General features: G+C 45.4%; 1 protein-coding gene across 1 annotated transcript in view; it reads right to left on the reverse strand.

The window, feature by feature from the left end:
• The window catches only part of LOC147725090 (uncharacterized), a 191,743-nt gene that overhangs the window by 60,514 nt on the left and 109,966 nt on the right, over positions 1 to 21,263 (reverse strand). Inside the window, exons 3-4 of the mRNA XM_086918167.1 lie at positions 16,611 to 16,828; positions 3,889 to 4,049 (exon numbers count right to left, since the gene is read on the reverse strand). Coding sequence (XP_086774293.1) covers positions 3,889 to 4,049; positions 16,611 to 16,828 — 379 coding nt within the window. The remainder of the gene's footprint in view (positions 1 to 3,888; positions 4,050 to 16,610; positions 16,829 to 21,263) is intronic.

A 21,263-nucleotide genomic window follows, 5' to 3' on the forward strand; every position in this document is an offset into this window, starting at 1 on the left:
CGGCAGTCTTAGGCTAAAACTTCAGAGAGCATGTGAATACCAGTTGTTTTACCAATAATAATCGCTTCTACCAAATGAAAGGACACCACACAAGGTATATATCAAACATATATATGTATTTATTTCTAACACAACCCCTCTGCACTCTTTATCAGGTCAGAGATCGAAGTACATCACAAGTTACTTAATTAGCATACGATAAGTTGCACAAATACGGTTTTGCCCTAGGGGCCTCATAAACCATATACTAAGACAGTGGTATAAGAACCACGTCAGAAATAGCAAGTAGGCCTAGAGCCTTGGGAATTGTTGGGGCTACACTGAACAACCAAAGGTTAGGAAGTAGGAGGCCCACGTGCGGTGTGGGAACACTGTCGCGAGTTACCATTGACTTACAATGGAGAACGTAAGAGTCACAAAGTTACTGATAAAGGGCACTTCCCGATGGACTACGACAAAACCTCTTTAGACTAGGACATTTAGAGTGTCAATTAACCATGGGCTGAAAATTTGTTCCGCTCGCGGAATTTGCAGATTTTTGGCAATTTCGTGGTCCGCGAATCGCTCGAAATTGCCAAACAATCTGCAATTTGCAAGTTCGCGAATTTCCCCATGAACACTCAAAAATAAAAAAATCTGCAAGTTTGCACAAATTTGCGGATTTTGTGGACCGCAAATTCACTTTCGCACTAATTTGCCTACCGCAAATTCGCAAATTTTGCCCATACTTAGAGTCAATACCCACGGGAGCACCGGAGTACTCCTGTTACCTCACCCAGGGAAGCCGGGTGCATAGGTGTCTTTTGGTGTCTTGTTTCGTCGATGCTTTCAATGGAGATCTGCAATGAAGTGCTGCAGGCGACCAGAGGAAGAGTGTCCGGGTGGATCCAAGGGTGGATTGAAGAACTGAAGAACCTGACAGGAGAGGGTACAGAGTCTGGGTCACTAGCCAGTGACTAGGAAGGCACCAGGAAGGAACCAGGCGATGTTGCGACGATTCAGGTGAAGAAGGTGAAGCTTGTCTCGGCAGCCACGAGGATCAGAAGGTGTCAAAGATGACCAGGAGCTGGATTTGAGCTGTCCCACAAAGGATCTAGTTGACTGCGGTATCGGTATCCGGATTGGACCAAAAAAGCCTTTGCAAATGCAACCGATGCAGGAAGTGAAGATTGGCTTCGAGTCAGACCTGCAAGGTCAGGGGCACTTCTCCTTTGGAGGGGCGCGGGAGCAAGCTTGGAGCAACCAGGTCAGCAGTGTAAATTCAAAGAAAAGTCTTCACAGGGGGAAGTAGCCAACGGGCTAGCAACCGGAAAGGCGTGTTGAGCTGAAATGCAAGAGCAGGCCCCACGTGGCACTCGTGGAGTGTAGATGGCTGAGCTTTGGTGCAAATGGTGCTCGTGTCTGGGGCTTCTTGTACCCCAATGCACAACTTCAAGTTACCTCGGGAGTTGGCTGTTAGCAAAATGAAGGCTGTCCAGGGTGTCCAGTGCCACGTCTCTCGTGTCTGCCAAGGGTCTCAGCTTTGCTGTGGATGTGGGTCAGAGTCAGAGAAGTCTGTTAGTCCAGTTTCTGTTTTGCTGATTCTTCAGGTTCCGTCAGGAGGGTCAACAACGCAGACCAGAAAGTTACTGATGGTGCCTATTTACACAGGGGGGTCACTCCTTGACCACAAGGGATATGTCTTCTACCTTTCAGTCGAAATGTAATGTCGAAGGTCCAAGAGTTTCATATCAGAGTTTCGTTCCAGGATAATCTAAAGTCTCTAGACACAGCTCCTATCTTTATACTAATCTTAGGGGTTGGATTACCTGCTAGATCGCTCCTATGAGTGGACTTGAGAAGGGGGTAGTTACACCCCTTTCCCTTTGTCCAGTTTCACACCAGAACGGGGCTGGAGTGCCCCAGCAACTGGTTTGAACCGGGCTATGCAAGGAGCACCTTGTGTGGCCCAGGCAGTGTCTCAAACAGCATCTGTTGCTGTAGCGCTCCCTGTCCCAATACACATCTGCCTGTCTGCGGAGGTGCTGGTACCTCCCTGGACAGTAAAGCTATTGTCCAGGCCTCCCCTGACGGAGTTTCGTCCAGCAGCAGGAGGTCAGACTTGTGTCTGTGGCAGCGGCATCCATTTTGTGATGCTGGGGCTCTGTTTAACTTTAACCGGGTACTACATGTCTTCTCCCTCTAGAAGGGTGGAATGCTTCCCCGCCACCAGCGGGGTAGTATTCCAAAGTGTTTGACACCTTACACGACGTGTTTTGATACAGCCAAACCAAAGTTAGCATTAACCGCGAGGATTATAATGCACTTAAGAGTATATGGTATGGCTATATCATAGAACAGCTATAAGGAGATGGTTCCGAAAGCTACAGAGGGGCTCAGCTCATGCTAGGGCACCCTCTCACATAAAACCAAGCAGTCTGCCTCCAGGATTATCGAGGCCTACCATAAGAGTGACTTATAGGCGCATATGTGTCTATATATAAGGTAGATATAGATATACTATATCTAAGTAAGGGGTGAATTCACCACCTTACCCACGCTGAGTGATCAGTCTGGGGTGTCAGTTTGGATGGCCAGCCAGGGGTGGCATAATACATGCTTCAGCCCCTGGTATGCCTTGGATGCATCTATGCCCTGGGTACCTAGGGTACACTATACAGGGGCTCACAGAGGTGACCCAATTCCTAATTATGTATGTACCTAAAGTAAATGGTATCAATTTAGAGAGAGAACAGCTGGGCTGTGGGTCTGATTAACAGACCCGCAGCCAGACTAAAGTCGAAAAACCAGAAGATCACAGCAAAAAGTGGGGGTGACCATAGGAAGCAGACCCTACTCTCCTACAGCCCATAGCAGATATGTGGTGAGTGGTGACCAGATCTTCCCTTCACATATACATTCACAAAGCATTTTTGTTTGGTTCAGATAGTAAGAATGGATGGCCATTTTGCATGTTGAATGCAACATGATTTCTTGATATTACTACTCTTTCAGAAAGGGAACATCCATTACGACGCAGTGTTTACACCGCACTACCATTACAACGCTGGTCTTACAACGCAAGTCGTTACCACGACTTGCACTGCAGGGCGCTCTAGGCCAAGGAATAGTAGATTTACTATTCCAACACCTTCCCTACTGTACGTAGGCTGGTGTTGGAACAGTAAATCTTAGTATTCCTAAGTCCAGCACCGTACAGCGCAAGTCATGGTAACTACTTGCGTTGTAAAACCAGAGTTGTAATGGTAGTGCGGTGTAAACACCACGTTGTATTGACATACAACACTTTCAGACCTACCACCTAGGAGGGGATGCTGCTAAAGTATCTATTGAGTAGGTGAGAAATCTGCAATTGGAAGTATCCATCAGAATATAAAGAAGCTTACCTATGATACCAACCACTCTGGTGGATATTCTATCTGCAGATTCCTCACCAATCCCACCCTCCTCCCTATTCTGAGGCATGCTCAGAGGCATCTGATGGATAAAAATGAACCAAGTTAGTTTTCTTGCACTGCATATTCATTGTTGAATCATGCTAACATTGTCTCGTCATCATCCGTTTAAAAGTGATCTGCTATTTTGACATTTTCTTTTTAATATTGAATGTTAGCCTTATTGGCAACCAGTCTTGGGAAACTCCTGTCTGTACATTCCTGGAGGACCCTATTCTGCCAATAAACATAATGCACAGTGCCTACATTTCAATGGAAAATGCTTCATATAAAAAGAAATGGAAAGAGGCAAAACATAATAGAGCAGAAGGAGAAAGTAACAGCAATTTTGGATGAAGAGTAAAGGAGGGTTACAAATCGACATCAAACATCTGAAGATCAACAAATACTCATGGCTATATTTCTACATTCAGCCCTTTCCAGAGACACCTACCCGATAATAGGATGTAGCGCCGTGAGCAGGCTGGTCTGCATTGTCATGTTATATGTACATGAGAAAGTGAACATCAGGAGGCTGCTAATTATAATGCCACTTGAATTGTCAGGGGGAATATAGAGGACATTGGAGAGAGTCATTGTCTTATCATTATGTATCTAGAACAGAAATGACAGGAATAGAGATATTAAACATATTTTGGTGAAAAATATCAGACAAACTTCTACTCATGTTCATATTTTATTATCTCAGAAGAATAAAATGCTCAGCATTGCGTAAAATTACAACTTTATTTATAGAAACGAATCATTGAACATCTTTTAAGTAAATAAACAACAGCAGTTAAAGTGAAGATGGGATGGAAGAAAAGAGTGGGGGGCATCAGACAAGATCATTTTGGCAAGGTTCACACTACAGCAGTATCATGAACATGCATGCATACATATATACAAACATACATATACACACACATACACACGCACAAACATGCACACACACACACATATATATCAGGGAGGTCGGCACGGCTCGTAGGTGAAGGAGCGAGAGTGGGAGGGGCTCGCGGGAGGCGTTAAAAATAAATAAATATTTCCCTCTCTCCAGAATTGCCTTAATCCCCTTCTCATTACAAGTTGTTTGACCTTTTTCTTTCAGTAGCCTTTCACTTAATTACTTCCAATTGGAAAGTTTCCTCAAAACTTACTTATTCTGCTTGGTGGAATGCTATTTGCTTTAACCATCGTTTAGATACCAATTATGTATCCCCTGTTTCCCTTGCCATCAAACGTGACCTCCTTTGGATTCCACTCACTGATTACCTTTCCTCCACTTCTTCCCCTTCTCCTCCTCCGGTCACTGCTACCCCTCTTCCCATACCAGATGCAGTTCGTAAACCCCCTTGAACATTATATCGTTGTCTTTTTACATACTCCTAGACCGTTTTTCAGTATATCAACTGTTATTTATATGATTATTTGCTTGTTACTTTTTTGCATTCAATGTAATCTGTGCATTTGCTGTTATAATTGAATTTGATTTTCTTATTTACTTTCATCCCCCTTTTTTATTTTTTCCCTCTCTCATTCCTTTTTTCATGAACGAGAGTGTATCGTTTACTGATTCCAATTTTCAATTATTTTTTGCGTTAATTTTTCCAGCATTCCTTGTATTGTACTTTCTCATAATGCATTTCATTTTGTATTTTCTGTTTGGTTTCAATAAACTTGAACTTAAAAATAAATAAATATAAAAACCTACCTTGCTGCCGCCGGGTCCTACGTCTTCTCTCTTGCTGCCAGTATGTGACTCCAGGTAGGAACAGGAAGCAGGCAGTCAGGCTCCCACCCCTAAGCCAATCATAACACGCTTGTGAGTGGTCTGAGCGCCGTAACATGGCGCTCAGCCAGGGCTGTAGGGTGGGCATGTTCTCCACGCAGCCTGCATGGAGACCAGGGGATTGTGCATGTCTGTTTTGGGTGTCCCGAGAGGGCTGACCAAACAGTCACTGCGCACAGGAGGGTATTCCACTCCTCCCAGGCAGCTCCGCACCCCCTCACGCACTGCCGTAGCAGGAGGAAAAAATTAAATGATAATACCATTGTGGTATTATCATTTTATTTTTTGCTTTCTTTGCTGCTCCTGGCATTGAGTCAATGCTCCTCCACCTTAGTGGAGGAGCAGCCACCGATATTGAGATATATATATATTACCTACTGGCGGTTACCAGTAGGTATATATAGTTAGGACCTTGTTACCATAGGAAATCCCCAACATTCTATTGGGAATAACTTTGGCGCCGATTGAGGAATCTGCGTGTAATTTTCCAGAATTTTGGCCAGCTCCGCTCCGCTCCTTTCCTGAAAGGTGTGGGGGGATTCGTCAAGCGAGGGCCGAAAGGGGGGTCCCAAAACGTGTTTTCCCCATGTTAATTTCCATAGGGACATTTAGACATGGCTACAGCCCGAACGGCTGAATGGAATTACACCAAACTTGGTAAAATGGTAGGGCCTGGTATGCACATGTGCCTTTGCTATGTTTGGTGAAAATCCCTCCAGTAGTTCTTGAGAAAATTGAATTTGAAAATTTTCAAATGGCATTTTCTGTGGGACCATAAGACACGGCTACAACCCGAACGGCTGAACAGAATTACACCAAACTTGGCAAAATGGTAAGGACAGGTATGCCGAAGTGCCGTTTCTATCTTTGGTGAAAATCCCTCCGGTAGTTGTTGAGAAAATTGAATTTGAGCAAATTACATATCTATATGCGCTCACGTGCACGGGCAGTCGACTGTCAACATTCCAAACTGTCCAAACCAGGAAGTGTTGGCCACCATCTTGTTTTTCAGGAGAACTGAGGCACAAGAGAGCCCAAAACAAGAGTGGAAAACACGAATAGGGGGCAGGGTAGAGACCCCCCAACCCTCTAGCCCTTCTCAGGGGGTCCTTGAAGGACCCCCTAGGGCAAAAAAAAAAAAGAAAAAAATCAAGGGGTACGCACACCGTACGCATACGGTACGTGTACCATGCGCGTACCCCGTGATTTAAAAAAAATAAAATAATTTTTTTGGGGACTTGGTGGTCCTTCTGGGACCCCCTGAGAAGGGCTAGGGATGTCAGGGGGTCACTACCCTGCCCCCTTTTCGCATTTTCCACTCTTGTTTTGTGCTCTCTTGTGCCTCACTTCTCCTGAGAAACAAGATGGCTGCTCAGGTGGTCCCAGAAGGATAATAACATAAATAAACGTTTTCCGCTAATAGAATTAGCATTTACAAAATCTTTGAAGTTTATTGAAAAAAAATATAGGTTTCGCGCCTGATATAGTTAGGAATTAGCATTTAAAAAACCTTGCAAATTCACTTAAAAAACCATAGGTTTCAGGCCTTATATAGTTAGGAATTAGCATTGTAAAAATCTTTGAAATTGCCCCTATATAGTTAGTTATACTAACTATATTTTGCGCACCCGCAATCCACTGCTGATGATGTCACATATAACATAATTTATGACATGGTCAGTGACATCACTGATGACATCACTGATGACATCTCATTTGTCATCACTGATCACATCACTGATGATATCATTCATGTGATAATACGAAGCACCTCCTCACACTCTAATATAACCTTTGATACACCCAGTGTTAAATACAGACTACCATTCTTGAAACCATTGACACACTAATACCAGTTACTACATACGCACTCACTGATTCCTAGGTCTACACACACATTCACTCATTTACCCATAGAATCACTCATACATACAGTCACTGATTAATACAACACTATCATATGCACTCATACACCTATACAGACACTCACACACTGCCACTCATCCATGGAGTTACTCACACACCTAGTCAGTCATGCAAAGAATCAATCACACTTCCATTTCCTCAACTATACAGTTATACACACAACATCTTACTTATTCAAACACATACTAACACATACTTACTCTCTTTTACAATCACTGATACAAGTACACAATGATCCATACAGCCACTCGCACATTCACTGGCTCTCATGTATAGTCATTTATATATGCCAACTCTCACATGCACTGTGTTTTACATATGTACTTACTTGGACATGTAGCACTGAGATATCCATTCACTCACCAACACACCCATGCACACAGTCAACCGCCCATATAGCTGTTTCCACATGCACTCTTGAACTCATACACCTAGTGAATCAACTGATCAAACATTTATGCACAGAGTCACACACCTCCCAGCTACCCGCACACACACTCAGTCTCCCATTCAAATACTTGGGCAACCAATCAATAACCCATATAGCCACTCATATAGCTACTGATCAACACATGCAGCAGCTTACACAATAGACATACTGATGCACACATTCAGACAGTTTAGTCACTAACCCATGCATTTAGTAAGACACATTTAATCACTCACTCATACAGTCAGTCACACACCTACTAAATCCTTCATCCAGACACTTATACATCCACTCATTCTTCAATATGTAAAACATATTTAAACTTTACAGAAACACACAGTTACTGGATGATGTCATAAGTGATGTCAAATGAGATGTCATCAGTGTTGTCATCAGTGATGTCACTGACCATGTCATGAATGATGTAATATGTGACATCATCAGCAGTGGATTGCAGGTGCGCGAAATATAGTTAGTACATCTAACCATATAGGAGCAATTTCAATGGTTTTTTGAATGCTAATTCCTAACTATATAAGGCCTGAAACCTATGGTTTTTTAAGTGAATATATATATATATATATATATATATATATATATATATATATATATATATATATTACCTACTGGCGATAGCCAGTAGGTATATATAGTTAGGATTTTTTCTCTATGGGACTTTTGAAAATTCTATGTCTAATAACTTTGGCGTTTGACGACGGAATCGGCTGAAATTTTCAGGAAAATGGCACATTTTGTTTCTGAGCAGCCCCTGAAAATTTGGGGGGGTTTCGTCAAGGGGGGGGCTGAGAAAAAAGGGGGGTCCCAAAACGCGTTTTTCCCATTCATTTTTCCATAGGGTGTTTGGCCTCACTTTTAGCTCGAACGGCTGAATGGATTTGCACGAAACTTGGCAAAATTGTAGGGACTGTTAGCCCAATGTGCCTTTGCTGGGTCTCAATATATGTGCTCCAGTGGATTTTGAGAAATTAATGTTTTAAAAAACAGATATATCTGTGACAGCGTCCCGGATAGCGCTCCGGTTCGCGAACTTTTCGCGTAACGGAACTTTGCGAAGCGAAGCTGATTGGCTCTCCGGTGTCTGTCAACATTCTAAACAGCCCGGAGCAGCCGCCATCTTGTCTCTCGGTAGGATCGAGAGACAAGAAGAGGAGAAAAACGAAGGGGGAATTTAATGAAAGGGGGCGAGGTAGACCCCTCTTGACCCCCTAGGAATGATGTTGGGGTTATTAAAGGGTCCCGTGGGGCAAATAAATTTTTTTTTTTTTTTGCGGTAGAAGCGCTTTCCCGTTCGCGAACCGGGTAGCGAACCGGGATGCGAAACGGGAATTTGCCATTTTGTGTTTCGTTTTAATCAAATTACAAGATGGAGGAAAAACAATGTGAGAAATGGGTATAAGGGGGTACGGGAGACGTATCCTGACCCCCTATGTTTTCTGAGGGTGGGTGAGGATGCTCATATATGTTGATACTTGTCTTCCAGCGGCGGCGAGTGAGCGTTTTTTTTTTTTTTTTTGCTGCGTGACGTCTGTTAACGTTCGATTCGAAGGAAATCAGGAAGTGTTGATCACCATTTTGGCACTGCGAGTAAATATATTGTTAAAAAAAATTGTTATAAATTAATCCGTATTGATAAACATTGTCTGCGCCATCTTGCTTTTTTACCAATGCCACACTTTTGTCGTGCACGGCAGCCATTTTAGATGCCTTGACCAGACCCACTCTCTGCACGCCGCCGATCTGTTAACGTTCAATTCGAAGGAAATCAGGAAGTGTTGACCGCCATTTTGACACTGCGAGTAAATATGTTGTTAAAAATAATTGTTATAAATTAATCCGTATTGATAAACATTGTCTGCGCCATCTTGCTTTTTTTCCAATGCCACACTTTTGTCGTGCACGGCAGCCATTTTAGATGCCTTGGCCAGACTTACTCTCTGCACGCTGCCAATCCTCAGCATGGCTCCCCACCCTCGCAAGCATCTCCCCCACGCACTGGTCACCCCCGCTCTCTCTCTTATGCATGGGCCATAAACCTCCCCCCATCTGCGCTGCTCTTCCCTGAGAATCACACCCTGTGCCCGCCCGACACCTCCCTTTCACCCTATTCACTACCGCACCCTCTGACACTCCTCTTCCTTTGTGTCTGATTGTCCAGGCCGGTCCCAGGCTATCACCAAGCCCTGCGGATGTAGTTTATGGCCTCAACTGTAAAGAATCACTCCTCTTCAAAGGAGTTTCAGTAGATCAAGGCCCCCACCCCATGAGATCCGTCACACCACACGCGTTCCTACTATCTGATAACGATCCTGTATTGTGATTGGGGAGGGGATTCTCACTGTGAGGGTGTGTGGGACCGAACCTGAAGCGGAAGATTCCAGGGATGCCTTTTTGTACATCAAAGTCTTCACAATTATGTGTCACATTAAAAATACATAGCACTCCAACAAAGTAGTAGGATTATAACACTTTAATAACTTATAAATATATACACCGCACCAAAAACAGTAAACACGTTAAAAACATTTTTTTTAAACAAAAGCAACAATGGTCAGTAGCGGTCTGTTGTGCGAATAGTCCGAAGGCAGCACAACGCGCTGAGATCTGGACGGCACCCAGGTGATGTCCTTTACTTGCCGCACTTGTCTTGGCATCCTACAATGCTGCGCCGAAAAACGGCGTGGGGCGCCCCCGGAGGGGGGGGAGAGGCGGCGTGAACGGGCCTCCCCAGGTGGCGGCTCGTCTGCTGTAGTGGGGCGCCCCTTTACCGTTTCAGTTGCCATTCAGCAGTTTTCCGCCCGCTTTTGCTGCACTGTGCCTCATCCGCCATTCAGCTGTTTACCGCCCGCTCTTGCGGCTACAGCGTCTCGTTCACCATCCAGTTGAGTTGCACTCACTCTTGCGGCTACAGCGTCTCGCCCACCATCCAGTTGAATTGCGCCCACTCTTGCGGTGCAGCGATAGGCGGCTGCCACAGGACTCTAAAAATGGCGGCCGGCTCTTCGGATTTGGGCCTGGTCCACTAAAATGTCCCTGGGACACATTTGGACTCGGACATTTGCCTGCTAGGGATTGGGCCCCATTCTCAAAAGCGTCCCCTCAGCCTTGAAGATTCTACAAAAGTCCTCGGGGCCCCCGACTTCCGCAGGCTTTTGGTGGGGAGCGGCTGCCATGATTGCTTGCGGAATGGCCACGACGGAGCTACGAGATGGTGGTGCTCTCATGCTGACGCCAGCTTCAGTCTGAAACATCCAGAAACACTGTAGACTATCAATTCGATGACTTCCGGTGGAGCCCCAACGTGACCCGGTAGGGAAGAACTTGCCCTCCCCTTTTTTGACTGATGGTTCTTCATTAGGAAACCAAAAGCAAAATGAACCAATGAAAAGTTTTATAAACAAGTCACATGACCTGTTATGCGGCTTTGGGCTATAAAAAGCCTACAAAATCCGTTGGCCTGTGAGGCGGCGTCAGTAGCGGACCGATGTGCGAATAGGCCAAAAGCAGCACAACGCGTCGAGATCCGGATGGCACCGAGGTGGTGTCCAGCAAGTTGCCACACTAATGTGGCTATCCTACAATGCTGCGCCGAAAGACGGCGTGGGGTGCCCGGGGGGGGAGGCGGCACAAACGGACCTCTCCCTCCCCCCAGGTGGAGGCACCTCATCTGCAGTGGGGCGCCCCTTACCGTTTCACTCGCCGTTCAGCAGAGTTGCGCTCGCTCTTGCGGCACAGTGCCTCACCCTCCATCCAGCTGAGTTTCGCCCGCTCTTGCAGTACAGTGACTCACCCGCCATCCAGCTGAATTTCGCCCACTCTTGCGGTACAGTGACTCGAACGCGCCGAGATCCGGATGGCACCGAGGTGGTGTCCAGCAAGTTTCACTGGTGTGGCCATCCTACAATGCTGTGCCGAAAGACGGCGTGGGGTGCACTGGGGGGAGGGGGGAGGCGGCGCAAACGGGCCTCTCTCGATTCCCCAGGTGGAGGCACCTCATCTGCAGTGGGGCGCCTCTTAGCGTTTCACTCGCCTTCCAGCTGAGTTCCGCCCGCTCTTGCGGCACAGTGCCTCACCCCCATCCAGCTGAGTTCCGCCCGCTCTTGCGGTACAGTGACTCACCCGCCATCTAGCTGAATAGCGGTTACTCTTGTGGTGCAGCGATAGCCGGCTGCAACAGGACTCTCAAAATGGTGGCCAGTTCTTTGGATTTGGGCCTGGTCCACTAAAATGGCCCTGGGACACCTTGGAACTCGGACGCTTGCCTGCTAGGGCATGGGCCCCATTCACGAAACCGTCCCCTCTTTTGACTGATTGTTCTTGTTGCCTATTTCTTCTGTTGTCATTTAACGGAACCTTTTTGGACTGCCGAAAGGTGTTCTGGTCCGACCGCTGGTTGGTGGAGACATTTTGACTATATCCTGGACCTGCCCGGCCTCGCACTAAATGGCGCCGGTATAAATGGGACTCGTAACTCCTTGTTGTGTACTGGTTGCCCAACCTTGATATCACGAGATACGTATGCAGTTTTGAAGCACATGGCGGGCGGGGACGAGAATTGATTGAACATTTGGACATCCCTATTGATATTAAGTTCTGATGTGTTATTGATTACTGTACTATTGAAAGTTCGAATTAACGTCACCCATGATACTTGCCCGCAAATGTATATCTAGATAATGTTATTGTAACTGGCCCTGTCGTACTTTATTTATAAAATGTACGTCCACCGATTCCGCAACTGTTAGACACCTTAGTTCTTGCATCCTAATGGCCCGCCCGTTACGTTCTTCTACAGTGTAAATGTCCCCTCATCAAATACGATTCCAGTTTGCTCCGTGGCCGGCACACGTGGTTATAGGCCCGTATTTGCATACTGACATTTTCACAATAAAGGTTTTTAAAACAAAACATGGTAGTAGTACCTTTTTTGGTATAGTTTTGAATAATAGCCACTGTTTTCGAATGAGTAAAAGGCAAGTGAAATAAAGCAGCCCGATTACATGATGGTTAAAAGGTATAATACGCAGGAACGCAGTAAAGATAAATGGTCAAGGGCTGTTGTGTTTTCCACTCCTGCAACATAAAGTGATCGATAAGAATCCGATATTCATGCCTATCAGCGACTAAGACAGCAGGCCGAGCCTCTTTTGCTCAACGGCTCCCTCATGGGACGAAGAAACGCCCTTTTTCTCGAAATAGGAATATTTTACTTGCAGGACAGTTGTAAATTTCCCGGGAAAATACATTAGCCTGGAACATTGTTAGTGATAAACTGTAAATGCATCTGGGTCCTTTGCTTTACAAGTCAGAGCGAGAAAAAAAAAGGTGGGGCTTTCATCATTTGGGCAAAAAAAATGTTCGAAAGCAATGAAAAGTGTTATTTTTAGGTCATATGACCAAGCCTTTCATCATTAGAATAACAAAAGTAAAATAAACCAATGAAAAGTTTTATTAACAAGTCACATGATCTGTTATGCTTACGTTACGCGCTGCGCGCCGCGCTCTGGATCGTTTCCGGGAAGCTGCGCCTCGCGCACTGGAGCACTTCCGGGTGCGCTAACGCGGCGCATCATATGACGCATTACGCGACAACGCAGGTCCAGAATATAGTCAAAATGTCTCCACCAACCAGCGGTCGGAACACAACCCCTTGCAGCAGTCCAAAAAGTTCTGTTAAATAACAAGAGAAGGGACAGGCAACAAGAACCATCAGTCAAAGAGAGGAGGGCAAGTTCTTCTCTACCGGGTTACGTTGGGGCTCCACCGGAACTGATCGAATTGGTAGTCTACAGTGTTTCTGGATGTTTCAGACTGAAGCTGGTGTCAGCATGAGAGCACCACCATCTCGTGGCTACGTCTTGGCCATTCTGCGAGCAATCATGGCAGTCGCTCCCCACCGGAAGTCTCCGGGAGTCGGGGGTCTCGGTGACTGTTGTAGAATCTTCAAGGCTGAGGGGACTCTTTTGGGAATGGGGCCCATGCCCTAGCAGTCAAGCATCCGAGTTCCACGGTTGCCCAGAGCCATATTTGCAGGCCAGGCCCAAGTCTGTGGAGCCGACCGCCATTTCGTGAGCTCCGTAGCAGCCGCCTGTCACTGTACCGCAAGATTGGGTGCAATTCCGTTGGATGGCGGGTGAGACGTTGTAATAGCAAGAGCAGGCGCAATTCAGCTGGCCAAGCGAGGTACTGTGTCGGAAGAGCGGGCGCAAGTCAGCTGGTCGAGTGAAGCGCTGGGGTGTAGCTGGGAAACCTCCACCTGGGGAGGTGGGGGAGGCTCGTTCGTGCCGCCTCTCCCTTCTACTGCACCCCACGCCGTCTCCTGGCGCAGGTATATGTGATGGTCGGACCAGGGCACCGCAGGACGTGACTTCAGGTCAAACGGATTGTGGGACAAGGTGTGGAGCAGGCGCAATTATCTCGGGGCGCAGTCAAGCGGTTCAGGGAGGCACCGCATCACATTGTTTTCCAATGCAGTCAGGTCCACAAACAGCCCCCATTTACTTTGAGAATAGTGAAGCTGCAGCAGGTGCAAATAGGCTTCAGACAGTGTTACAAGCGCTGCTCCGAAAACTCAACTATGGCACCCAACATCCAGGACTTATGCCATTTGTGCAAGGCAGTGACATCGAAGCATCTCAGGGACCAAGCAACATACCATATCCAGAGTCCTTCCCACAACCTCTGCCTTCCTTCTTACCTAGTTATTGTTCTTTCACTCCCACTCTAGGCTTTTAGTCTGTGGATGGAAAACCATGAACCTACACTCACCTATGAAAATCTTACTATTGATGGTTTATTTTGAGCCCAAAATACAAAGGCTTGTTTGGATCGATGTTGCAGCAGGCTGCCATGTAAATAGTTATTTAATAAAACGTTTTACCCTGTTACTTTGCTGGTGTGTTGTATATATTTATAATATTTGCATAGTGTTTGTCGTTATTTTGCGTGGGGTGGGCGGCGGAGCCGAGCTGTCTTGCAGCCATCATGGTGTCGAGCTCAGTTCCTCTCACTAGTTTTGTATTTGTCATGAGGGGTTGTTCATAATGTTTCTATTTTAGCGAGGTCAAAAAGAGATCTGATTAGTGGCCTACTGATTTTGCTTGATTCCTTTTGTTATTTTAACGATTTTTCACTATCTGCAAAGACTAAACACAGTATTGCGACTCTGTGCTTGTTTGTAAATAGAGAATGAACCAAAGAGAACCAATTCCAAAACAATAAATGCTTGGATAACAATCAATCAAATGGAGAGGGAAGCAGGCACGACGGATCACAACGGGGGCAAAGGCCTGTGTTACCTACTCTTCACTATCTGCAAAGAGAGAATACTCCTAAAAGAAAAGAGGAGGGGGGGGGGCAGCGTTAAAAGCACATCAGCGAGCATAAATACGAAAATGTTTTTACCTACCACGTACTTGACATTTTACAGGTTTTGATATTTGCTATTAAAAAACCATTGAAATTCACTGAAAAAAAACATAGGTTATAGACCATATATAGTTAGGGATTAGCATTTACAAAACCTTAAAAATTCACTGAAAAAACCATAGGTTATAGACCATATATAGTTAGGGATTACCATTTACAAAACCTTAATTTACTCGCACAAAACCATTGAAATTTGCATATATAGTTAGTTGCACTAACTATATATCGCGCACCCGCAATCCACTGCTGATGATGTCACATATTACATCATTCATGACGTGGTCAGTGACATCACTGATGACATCACTGATGACATTATCCAGTGACTGTATGTTTCTGTAAAGTTAAAATATGTCTTACATATTAAAGAATGAGTGGATGTATAAGTGTCTGGATGAAGCATTTAGTAGGTGCATGACTGACTGTATGAGAGAGTGATTAAATGAGTCTCACTGAGTGCATGGGTTAGTGACTAAACTGTCTTAATTTGTGCATCATTATATCTGTTGTTCTGTAAACTGCTACATGTGCTGATCAGTAGCTTTATGATTAAGTATATGGGTTATTGATTGGTTGCCCAAGTATTTGTATGGGAGACTGAGTGTGTGTGTGGGTGGCTGGGAGGTGTATGATTCTGTGCATAGATGTGTGAGCAGTTGATTCACTAGATGTATGGGTTCAAAAGTGCATGTGGAAACAGCTGTATGGGAGGTTGACTGTGTGCAAGAGTGTATTGGTGAGTGAATGGATATCTCAGTGCTACATGTCAAAGTAAGTACATATGTAAAACACAGTACATGTGAGAGTTGACATATATAAATAACTGTGCATAAGAGCCAGTGAATTTGTGAGTGGCTGTATGGATCATTGTGAACTTGTATCAGGGATTGTATAAGAAAGTAAATATGTGTTAGTATATGTTTGAATAAGTAAGGTGTGTATAACTGTATAGTTGAGGAAATGGAAGTGTGATTGATTCTTTGCATGACTGACTAGGTTTACTCTGAGTGTATCTAAGATTATATTAGAGTCTGAAGAGGTTCACCGTATTATCACATTAATGATGTCATCAGTGATGTGATGAGTAATGTCAAATGAGATGTCATCAGTGATGTCATTTGGGATGTCATTTGAGATGTCATCAGTGATGTCATCAGTGATGTCATCAGTGATGTCTCTGACCATGTCATGAATGATGTAATATGTGACATCATCAGCAGTGGATTGTGGGTGCGCGATATATAGTTAGTGCAACTAACTATATATGCGAATTTCAATGGTTTTGTGCGAGTAAATTAAGGTTTTTTAAATGGTAATCCCTAACTATATATGGTCTATAACCTATGGTTTTTTCAGTGAATATATATATACATATATACATACATACATACATACATACATACGTACATACAGTGATGCTGCAGATTCATTGACTGTGAAGTACTGAATCCTGTGAGGAGTCCAGAGTTGAGTTAAGACTCCTTCTCATTTTTCTAGTGCTCATGAAGTAATTTTTTTATATGAGAACCCCCACCTTTCCTAGCTGACTGTCCTAAAGTGCACAGAGTGTGTCCTTTCTTACCTTCATCTCATTTCCACACCATCCTGCCTGTGGAATGGCTTTAATTTGGATCACCCGTTCATTTCCCACCACCAGCATCGAAGTTGTGACTGTGCAGTTCGTATCTGCAAAATGCATCTGTGTGAGGCTGTACCTGAACCTCTCCAGGAGGCACTTGTTGAGAGACAATGTCATTGCCGAACCTTCACACTGCACAGTGGGAGAGATGTCACTGCGACCTGCAACAAAACACGTCCCGTTGAGAAATACATGCACAAACAGCTTATTTACCATACCAGGAGTGTAGTATTCTGCAAGGCGTATCATTTTAATGGGTAGCTAACATAGAAACACAATAACCATAAAATGTACTGTTTCTTTCTGATTGAATATTTCAGCTTATTTACAGTTGTTCTGAAAGGTTAGCACACATTCTAGCAGAACATCACGGACATCACCCCTACAGGACAGTGTTCACCGCCTCTTTTTAGGTCTTGCTACAGGAAGCTTTAGCTATATGGCCAGGCCTGTTATCGACACACACACACACTTTGCATGTATTCACATACATATGCATCCACAGACATGGGCTTTTGGGCAGTGGCAGCTTCTCGAATGAGGCAGTGTTTCAGACATTAGCTCCATGGGCAAGCCTTCACAATTTAGGTCAGCCCATGGGACTTAGAAGTTCAATATATGAGGTAAGAAATACCTCCCTGTCACCACTCCCCGACAAGGATCGACGGAGATGGCAGCCATTGCAGTACAATTTTTGGCCCTGATTATGATTTTTCGGTGGAGCAATGGCGTGGCAGTGCAAACAGCAGTGCCTCAGATCTGCCGAAGATCACCCCGCCTGCCGCCAGATTACGACTTTCAAGTAGTCTGGCAGGCGGGCAGCGTGGCGGTGCCTCTTTTAAAGGTGGCAGGGTCTTTATTTATTTATTTGTTTGTATAGCTCCTGAATTGGCCCCCGAAGGGGTATCTCTGGTGCCTTGGACCGGAGGCAGAACATGAGGCTGAATTGCAACATCACAGATGGAAAAGAGTGGTTTTAAGCTGTTTTCTAAATTGTAGGTGGTCTAAACATTGTCTTAGATGCAGAGGAACTTTGTTCCAGGATAGGGGACTAAGATGGAAAAGAGCCTTCCCACTGAGTCTGGCTTTCTTGACTCGAGGGACCACAAAAAGAGATTTGGATCCAGAGCAGAGGGACCTAGAAGGTAGATAAGGTGTGAATTTCTCAGAGAGATAGGCAGGGCCAAGGTTAAATAAAGCCTTGTGGATGTTACAACTGACTTTGAACTTGACCTGCTCACGTATTGGAAGCCAGTGCAGCTGGCAAAGAAGAGGGCAGAAGGCAGTCCTGGGAGGGGCATTGAGAACCAATCGTGCTGCAGTGTTCTGGACTACCTGCAGTCTGCTAAGTGAGACCTCATTAGCAGAAATCAACAAGTCATTTCAGTGGTCCAGACGGCTTAATATAAGTGCCTGAGCCAAGGTCTTCCATGTTAAGTCAGGAAGCAATGGAAAGACTTGGCGTAGTAGGCCCATTGTGTGAAAACAGGATCCGGATGTCTGAGTGGCATGCTCCTTTAAGGTAAGACCCTGATCAAGATGAATGCCTAGGTCTTTGACCAGGGATTTAGGTTCAGGGTGAACCCCAAGGTCAGCCGGTCACCAATCCAGAGTCCATAGTAGTAGAACCTCCGAAAAGAGCAGAATCACGTCTTCCCAACATTACATTGAAGGAAGTTACTCTTCATCCAGTTAGAGATAGGTCTCATACCAGAGAAGAAGGTTGCCTGTACTGTTGGAGTGAACTTGTCAAATGGGAAAACCAGTTGTGTGTCATCGGCGTAAGAGATGGGAATAAACCTACATACCCTGAGGAGGTCGGCCAAGGGAGCAACATAGATACTAAACAAGCTGGTGCTCAAACAGGAACCCTGGGGCACTTCCTTGGTTAATTCCATAGGCCCGAGCAGTACAGGCCAAGGATGACGGTCTGAGAACGAGAAGAAAGAAAACGTGTCATCCACTGCAGAGCAGAATCTCTAAGTCCGGCCGCCTTCAGTCTCCTGAGCAATATGTGGTGTGAAACCGTGTTGAACGCGGCTGATAGGTCCAACAGCACCAGAATCATAGATTGGCCCCTATTTAGGGCTATCCTGATGTTATCCGTGACTGCAAGCAGAGCTGATTCTGTGCTATATTTGGGCCTGAAGCCTGACTGAGAGGAGTCTGGGTAACCAGCCTGTTCGAAATGGTTGGAGAGGTGTTTATTTATGTGCTTCTCCAAATGCTTGCTCAGGAAGGGAAGGATCAAAATGGGGCGGAGATTAGAGAGGTTTGTTAGTGGAGCCTTGTTGTTCTTGCAGATAGGCATGACCTGTGTTGCTTTCTATTCTGACGGAACATGACCCTCTCTCAGTGAGAGATTGAAAAGACCCTGAATGAGAGAAGACAAATCGCAGGCCAGAGAATTGACAACTTTGGCCAGAATAGTATCTAGGGGGGAACCTGATTTGTCCATGCAAAGAAGAGTATCTACATCTGTCAGTGTCACAGGAGGAAAACTCTTTAGCAACCGAGAGGTTGCCTGTGCTGGCAGATCGAATGAAATAGAGTCTGCAGGTTGGCTCCCTGACTGGGCTATTTTTTGGTAGATGTGCTCTATTTTCTGTGAGAAGTATTGGGCGAAAAAGGCACCGCAATGGGCCCACACTACAAGATTCCTGCATGGCATGAACTTGAAAGTCCATGTCATTCAGGAACCTATGTGCATGCACACAGGGGGGCACATGTAATGCCCTCCTGTGTGCATCCACATGCAGCTGAAGCACAGGGGGGCCTTGTAGGGCCCCCTTTGTTTCTTCTCCTCCAAGGTTTACATGGAGGAAGAACCTCCATGTATACATTGGAGAAGAGGAAACCTGTAATATAATTGGAAGGACTGTGTTGGTCCCACCAAGCATATTGCAGTCTCTGACAGCCACTCCAGCGGTCCCAGGGTGGTCCAACTGGCCAACTCCTAATGGAGCGGTGAGATCACCTGTGTAGCAGAGGCTGGACCTGCCACCACCATGCCACTACGAGTCTAGCAATCCTCAGACTGCCAGGCTTGTAACTGGGCCCTTATAAGGGGTTCCCTCCATTCCTTTAAACTGCTCCACCCTTCACCTTTTCTCCCACAAGCTAATCAGTTCCTGCCCTGTAGTTGGTATGTATGACTATCAACATGGTGGCTGCTAGGAGAGCCTCTGTGTTACCTGGTTAACCAGTTCTTTGATGCAGGTACACTGGGGGCAGTGTAATCATTATGTTAGGAATACATGAGATGCCACTGAAACAATACAGGACCACACTTTTCAGCAATTCTGATTGGCCTGGCTCCTTATTCTGCTGCCACTGCATACTCCATATTATTTCAACTCCAGTGGCCCAGACTCAGCCAAAGTAAACTGAATCTCACTATTATTTATAACTGTGGACATCAGAGCACTACGTGTGATGCTGGTGGTGTAGCAAAGTCTTAGGGCCCCCCCCCCTGCAAGTTAGGCTGTTTAGGTGTCACCTGGAAAGCTAATGTGCTGTCTAGGCGAGACATGTTGTTCACTCTTAGTGAGAGGCCACACATTACTTCAAATTCACTCTCAATTGCTGAGCTCCTGCTGGTTAGCTCTGCAGTGATCACTTCTCTCTTCTTGCATGTGACACTCTCCTAGTGCATGGCACAAGTACAAGTATTGTTATGCGTGTGCTTTTGGAATCAATTTTTTTCTTTTTTTATGTCACTCTATAGAGTGACTAGCTCTGTTGTTTGCAACCCTCCCCGTTGTCTGTGTTTGCTTGTCCCCCGTCCCTGCCATTGCTGTGTCCCAACCCAGTACAACAAATGAGCCAGAAGCCTTTGTCCCAACCTCTGACTTTTGTTTTTGTTGCAGCTTTTATATAGAGTGCACTTGACCCAAAGGTGTCGGGGTGCTTCACACAAAGCAACATTCTTTTGTGTAGGCACAGGGAGATTAAGTGATTTGCTAAGGTTCAGCGATGTTGAACCAGCTCAGACTCTAACCTGGTTCCCCAGCTCCAAAGTCGACAGCTTTGGCAGTACCACCACATCCTCTCTCTTTTCATGGAGGTATCAGATGGAATTAAACATGCTTATGCAGATGTTATGTTTGCTCTGGGAAGCTCTGCCTTCTGAGACTTCAAATGAGGAAGCTAAATGCGCTATTTCACTGCAAAACTTTCATCTGCACAACAGACAAAAATAAAAAAAACTTTGAATCAGGTAGTGCTGGCCACTTCATACTGCTTTTTTTTACAAGTGATGTAATCCACAATTCACCACCCAACTTTCTGTTCAATAACCACACCCGATTGACATACCCAGTAGCTCACCCTTAGGCGAAAACTTTTTGGCTCCGCCAATGCAGGTTAAACCAAGGAATCACTGATGCATGTTTACATTCCTTGCGCACTACCCCTTAGGCCAATGTGCCAATAAATAGTTTATTAAACATAGGGATAATGGTCTCGACTGCCTCAGCCAAAATGCGGGGTGTATAGGAGCCAATAGGAGGGCAAGTGCACATTTAAAATGACCTTTCTGTTCTGTTCCAGAGTTGAGAAGGCTGCCAGCAGTTTGTACTTGAGCCACCCAGGTCT

The sequence above is a fragment of the Lissotriton vulgaris genome, chromosome 4_1, assembly GCF_964263255.1.
Source record: "Lissotriton vulgaris chromosome 4_1, aLisVul1.2, whole genome shotgun sequence".
Classification (NCBI taxonomy): Eukaryota; Metazoa; Chordata; class Amphibia; order Caudata; family Salamandridae; genus Lissotriton; species Lissotriton vulgaris.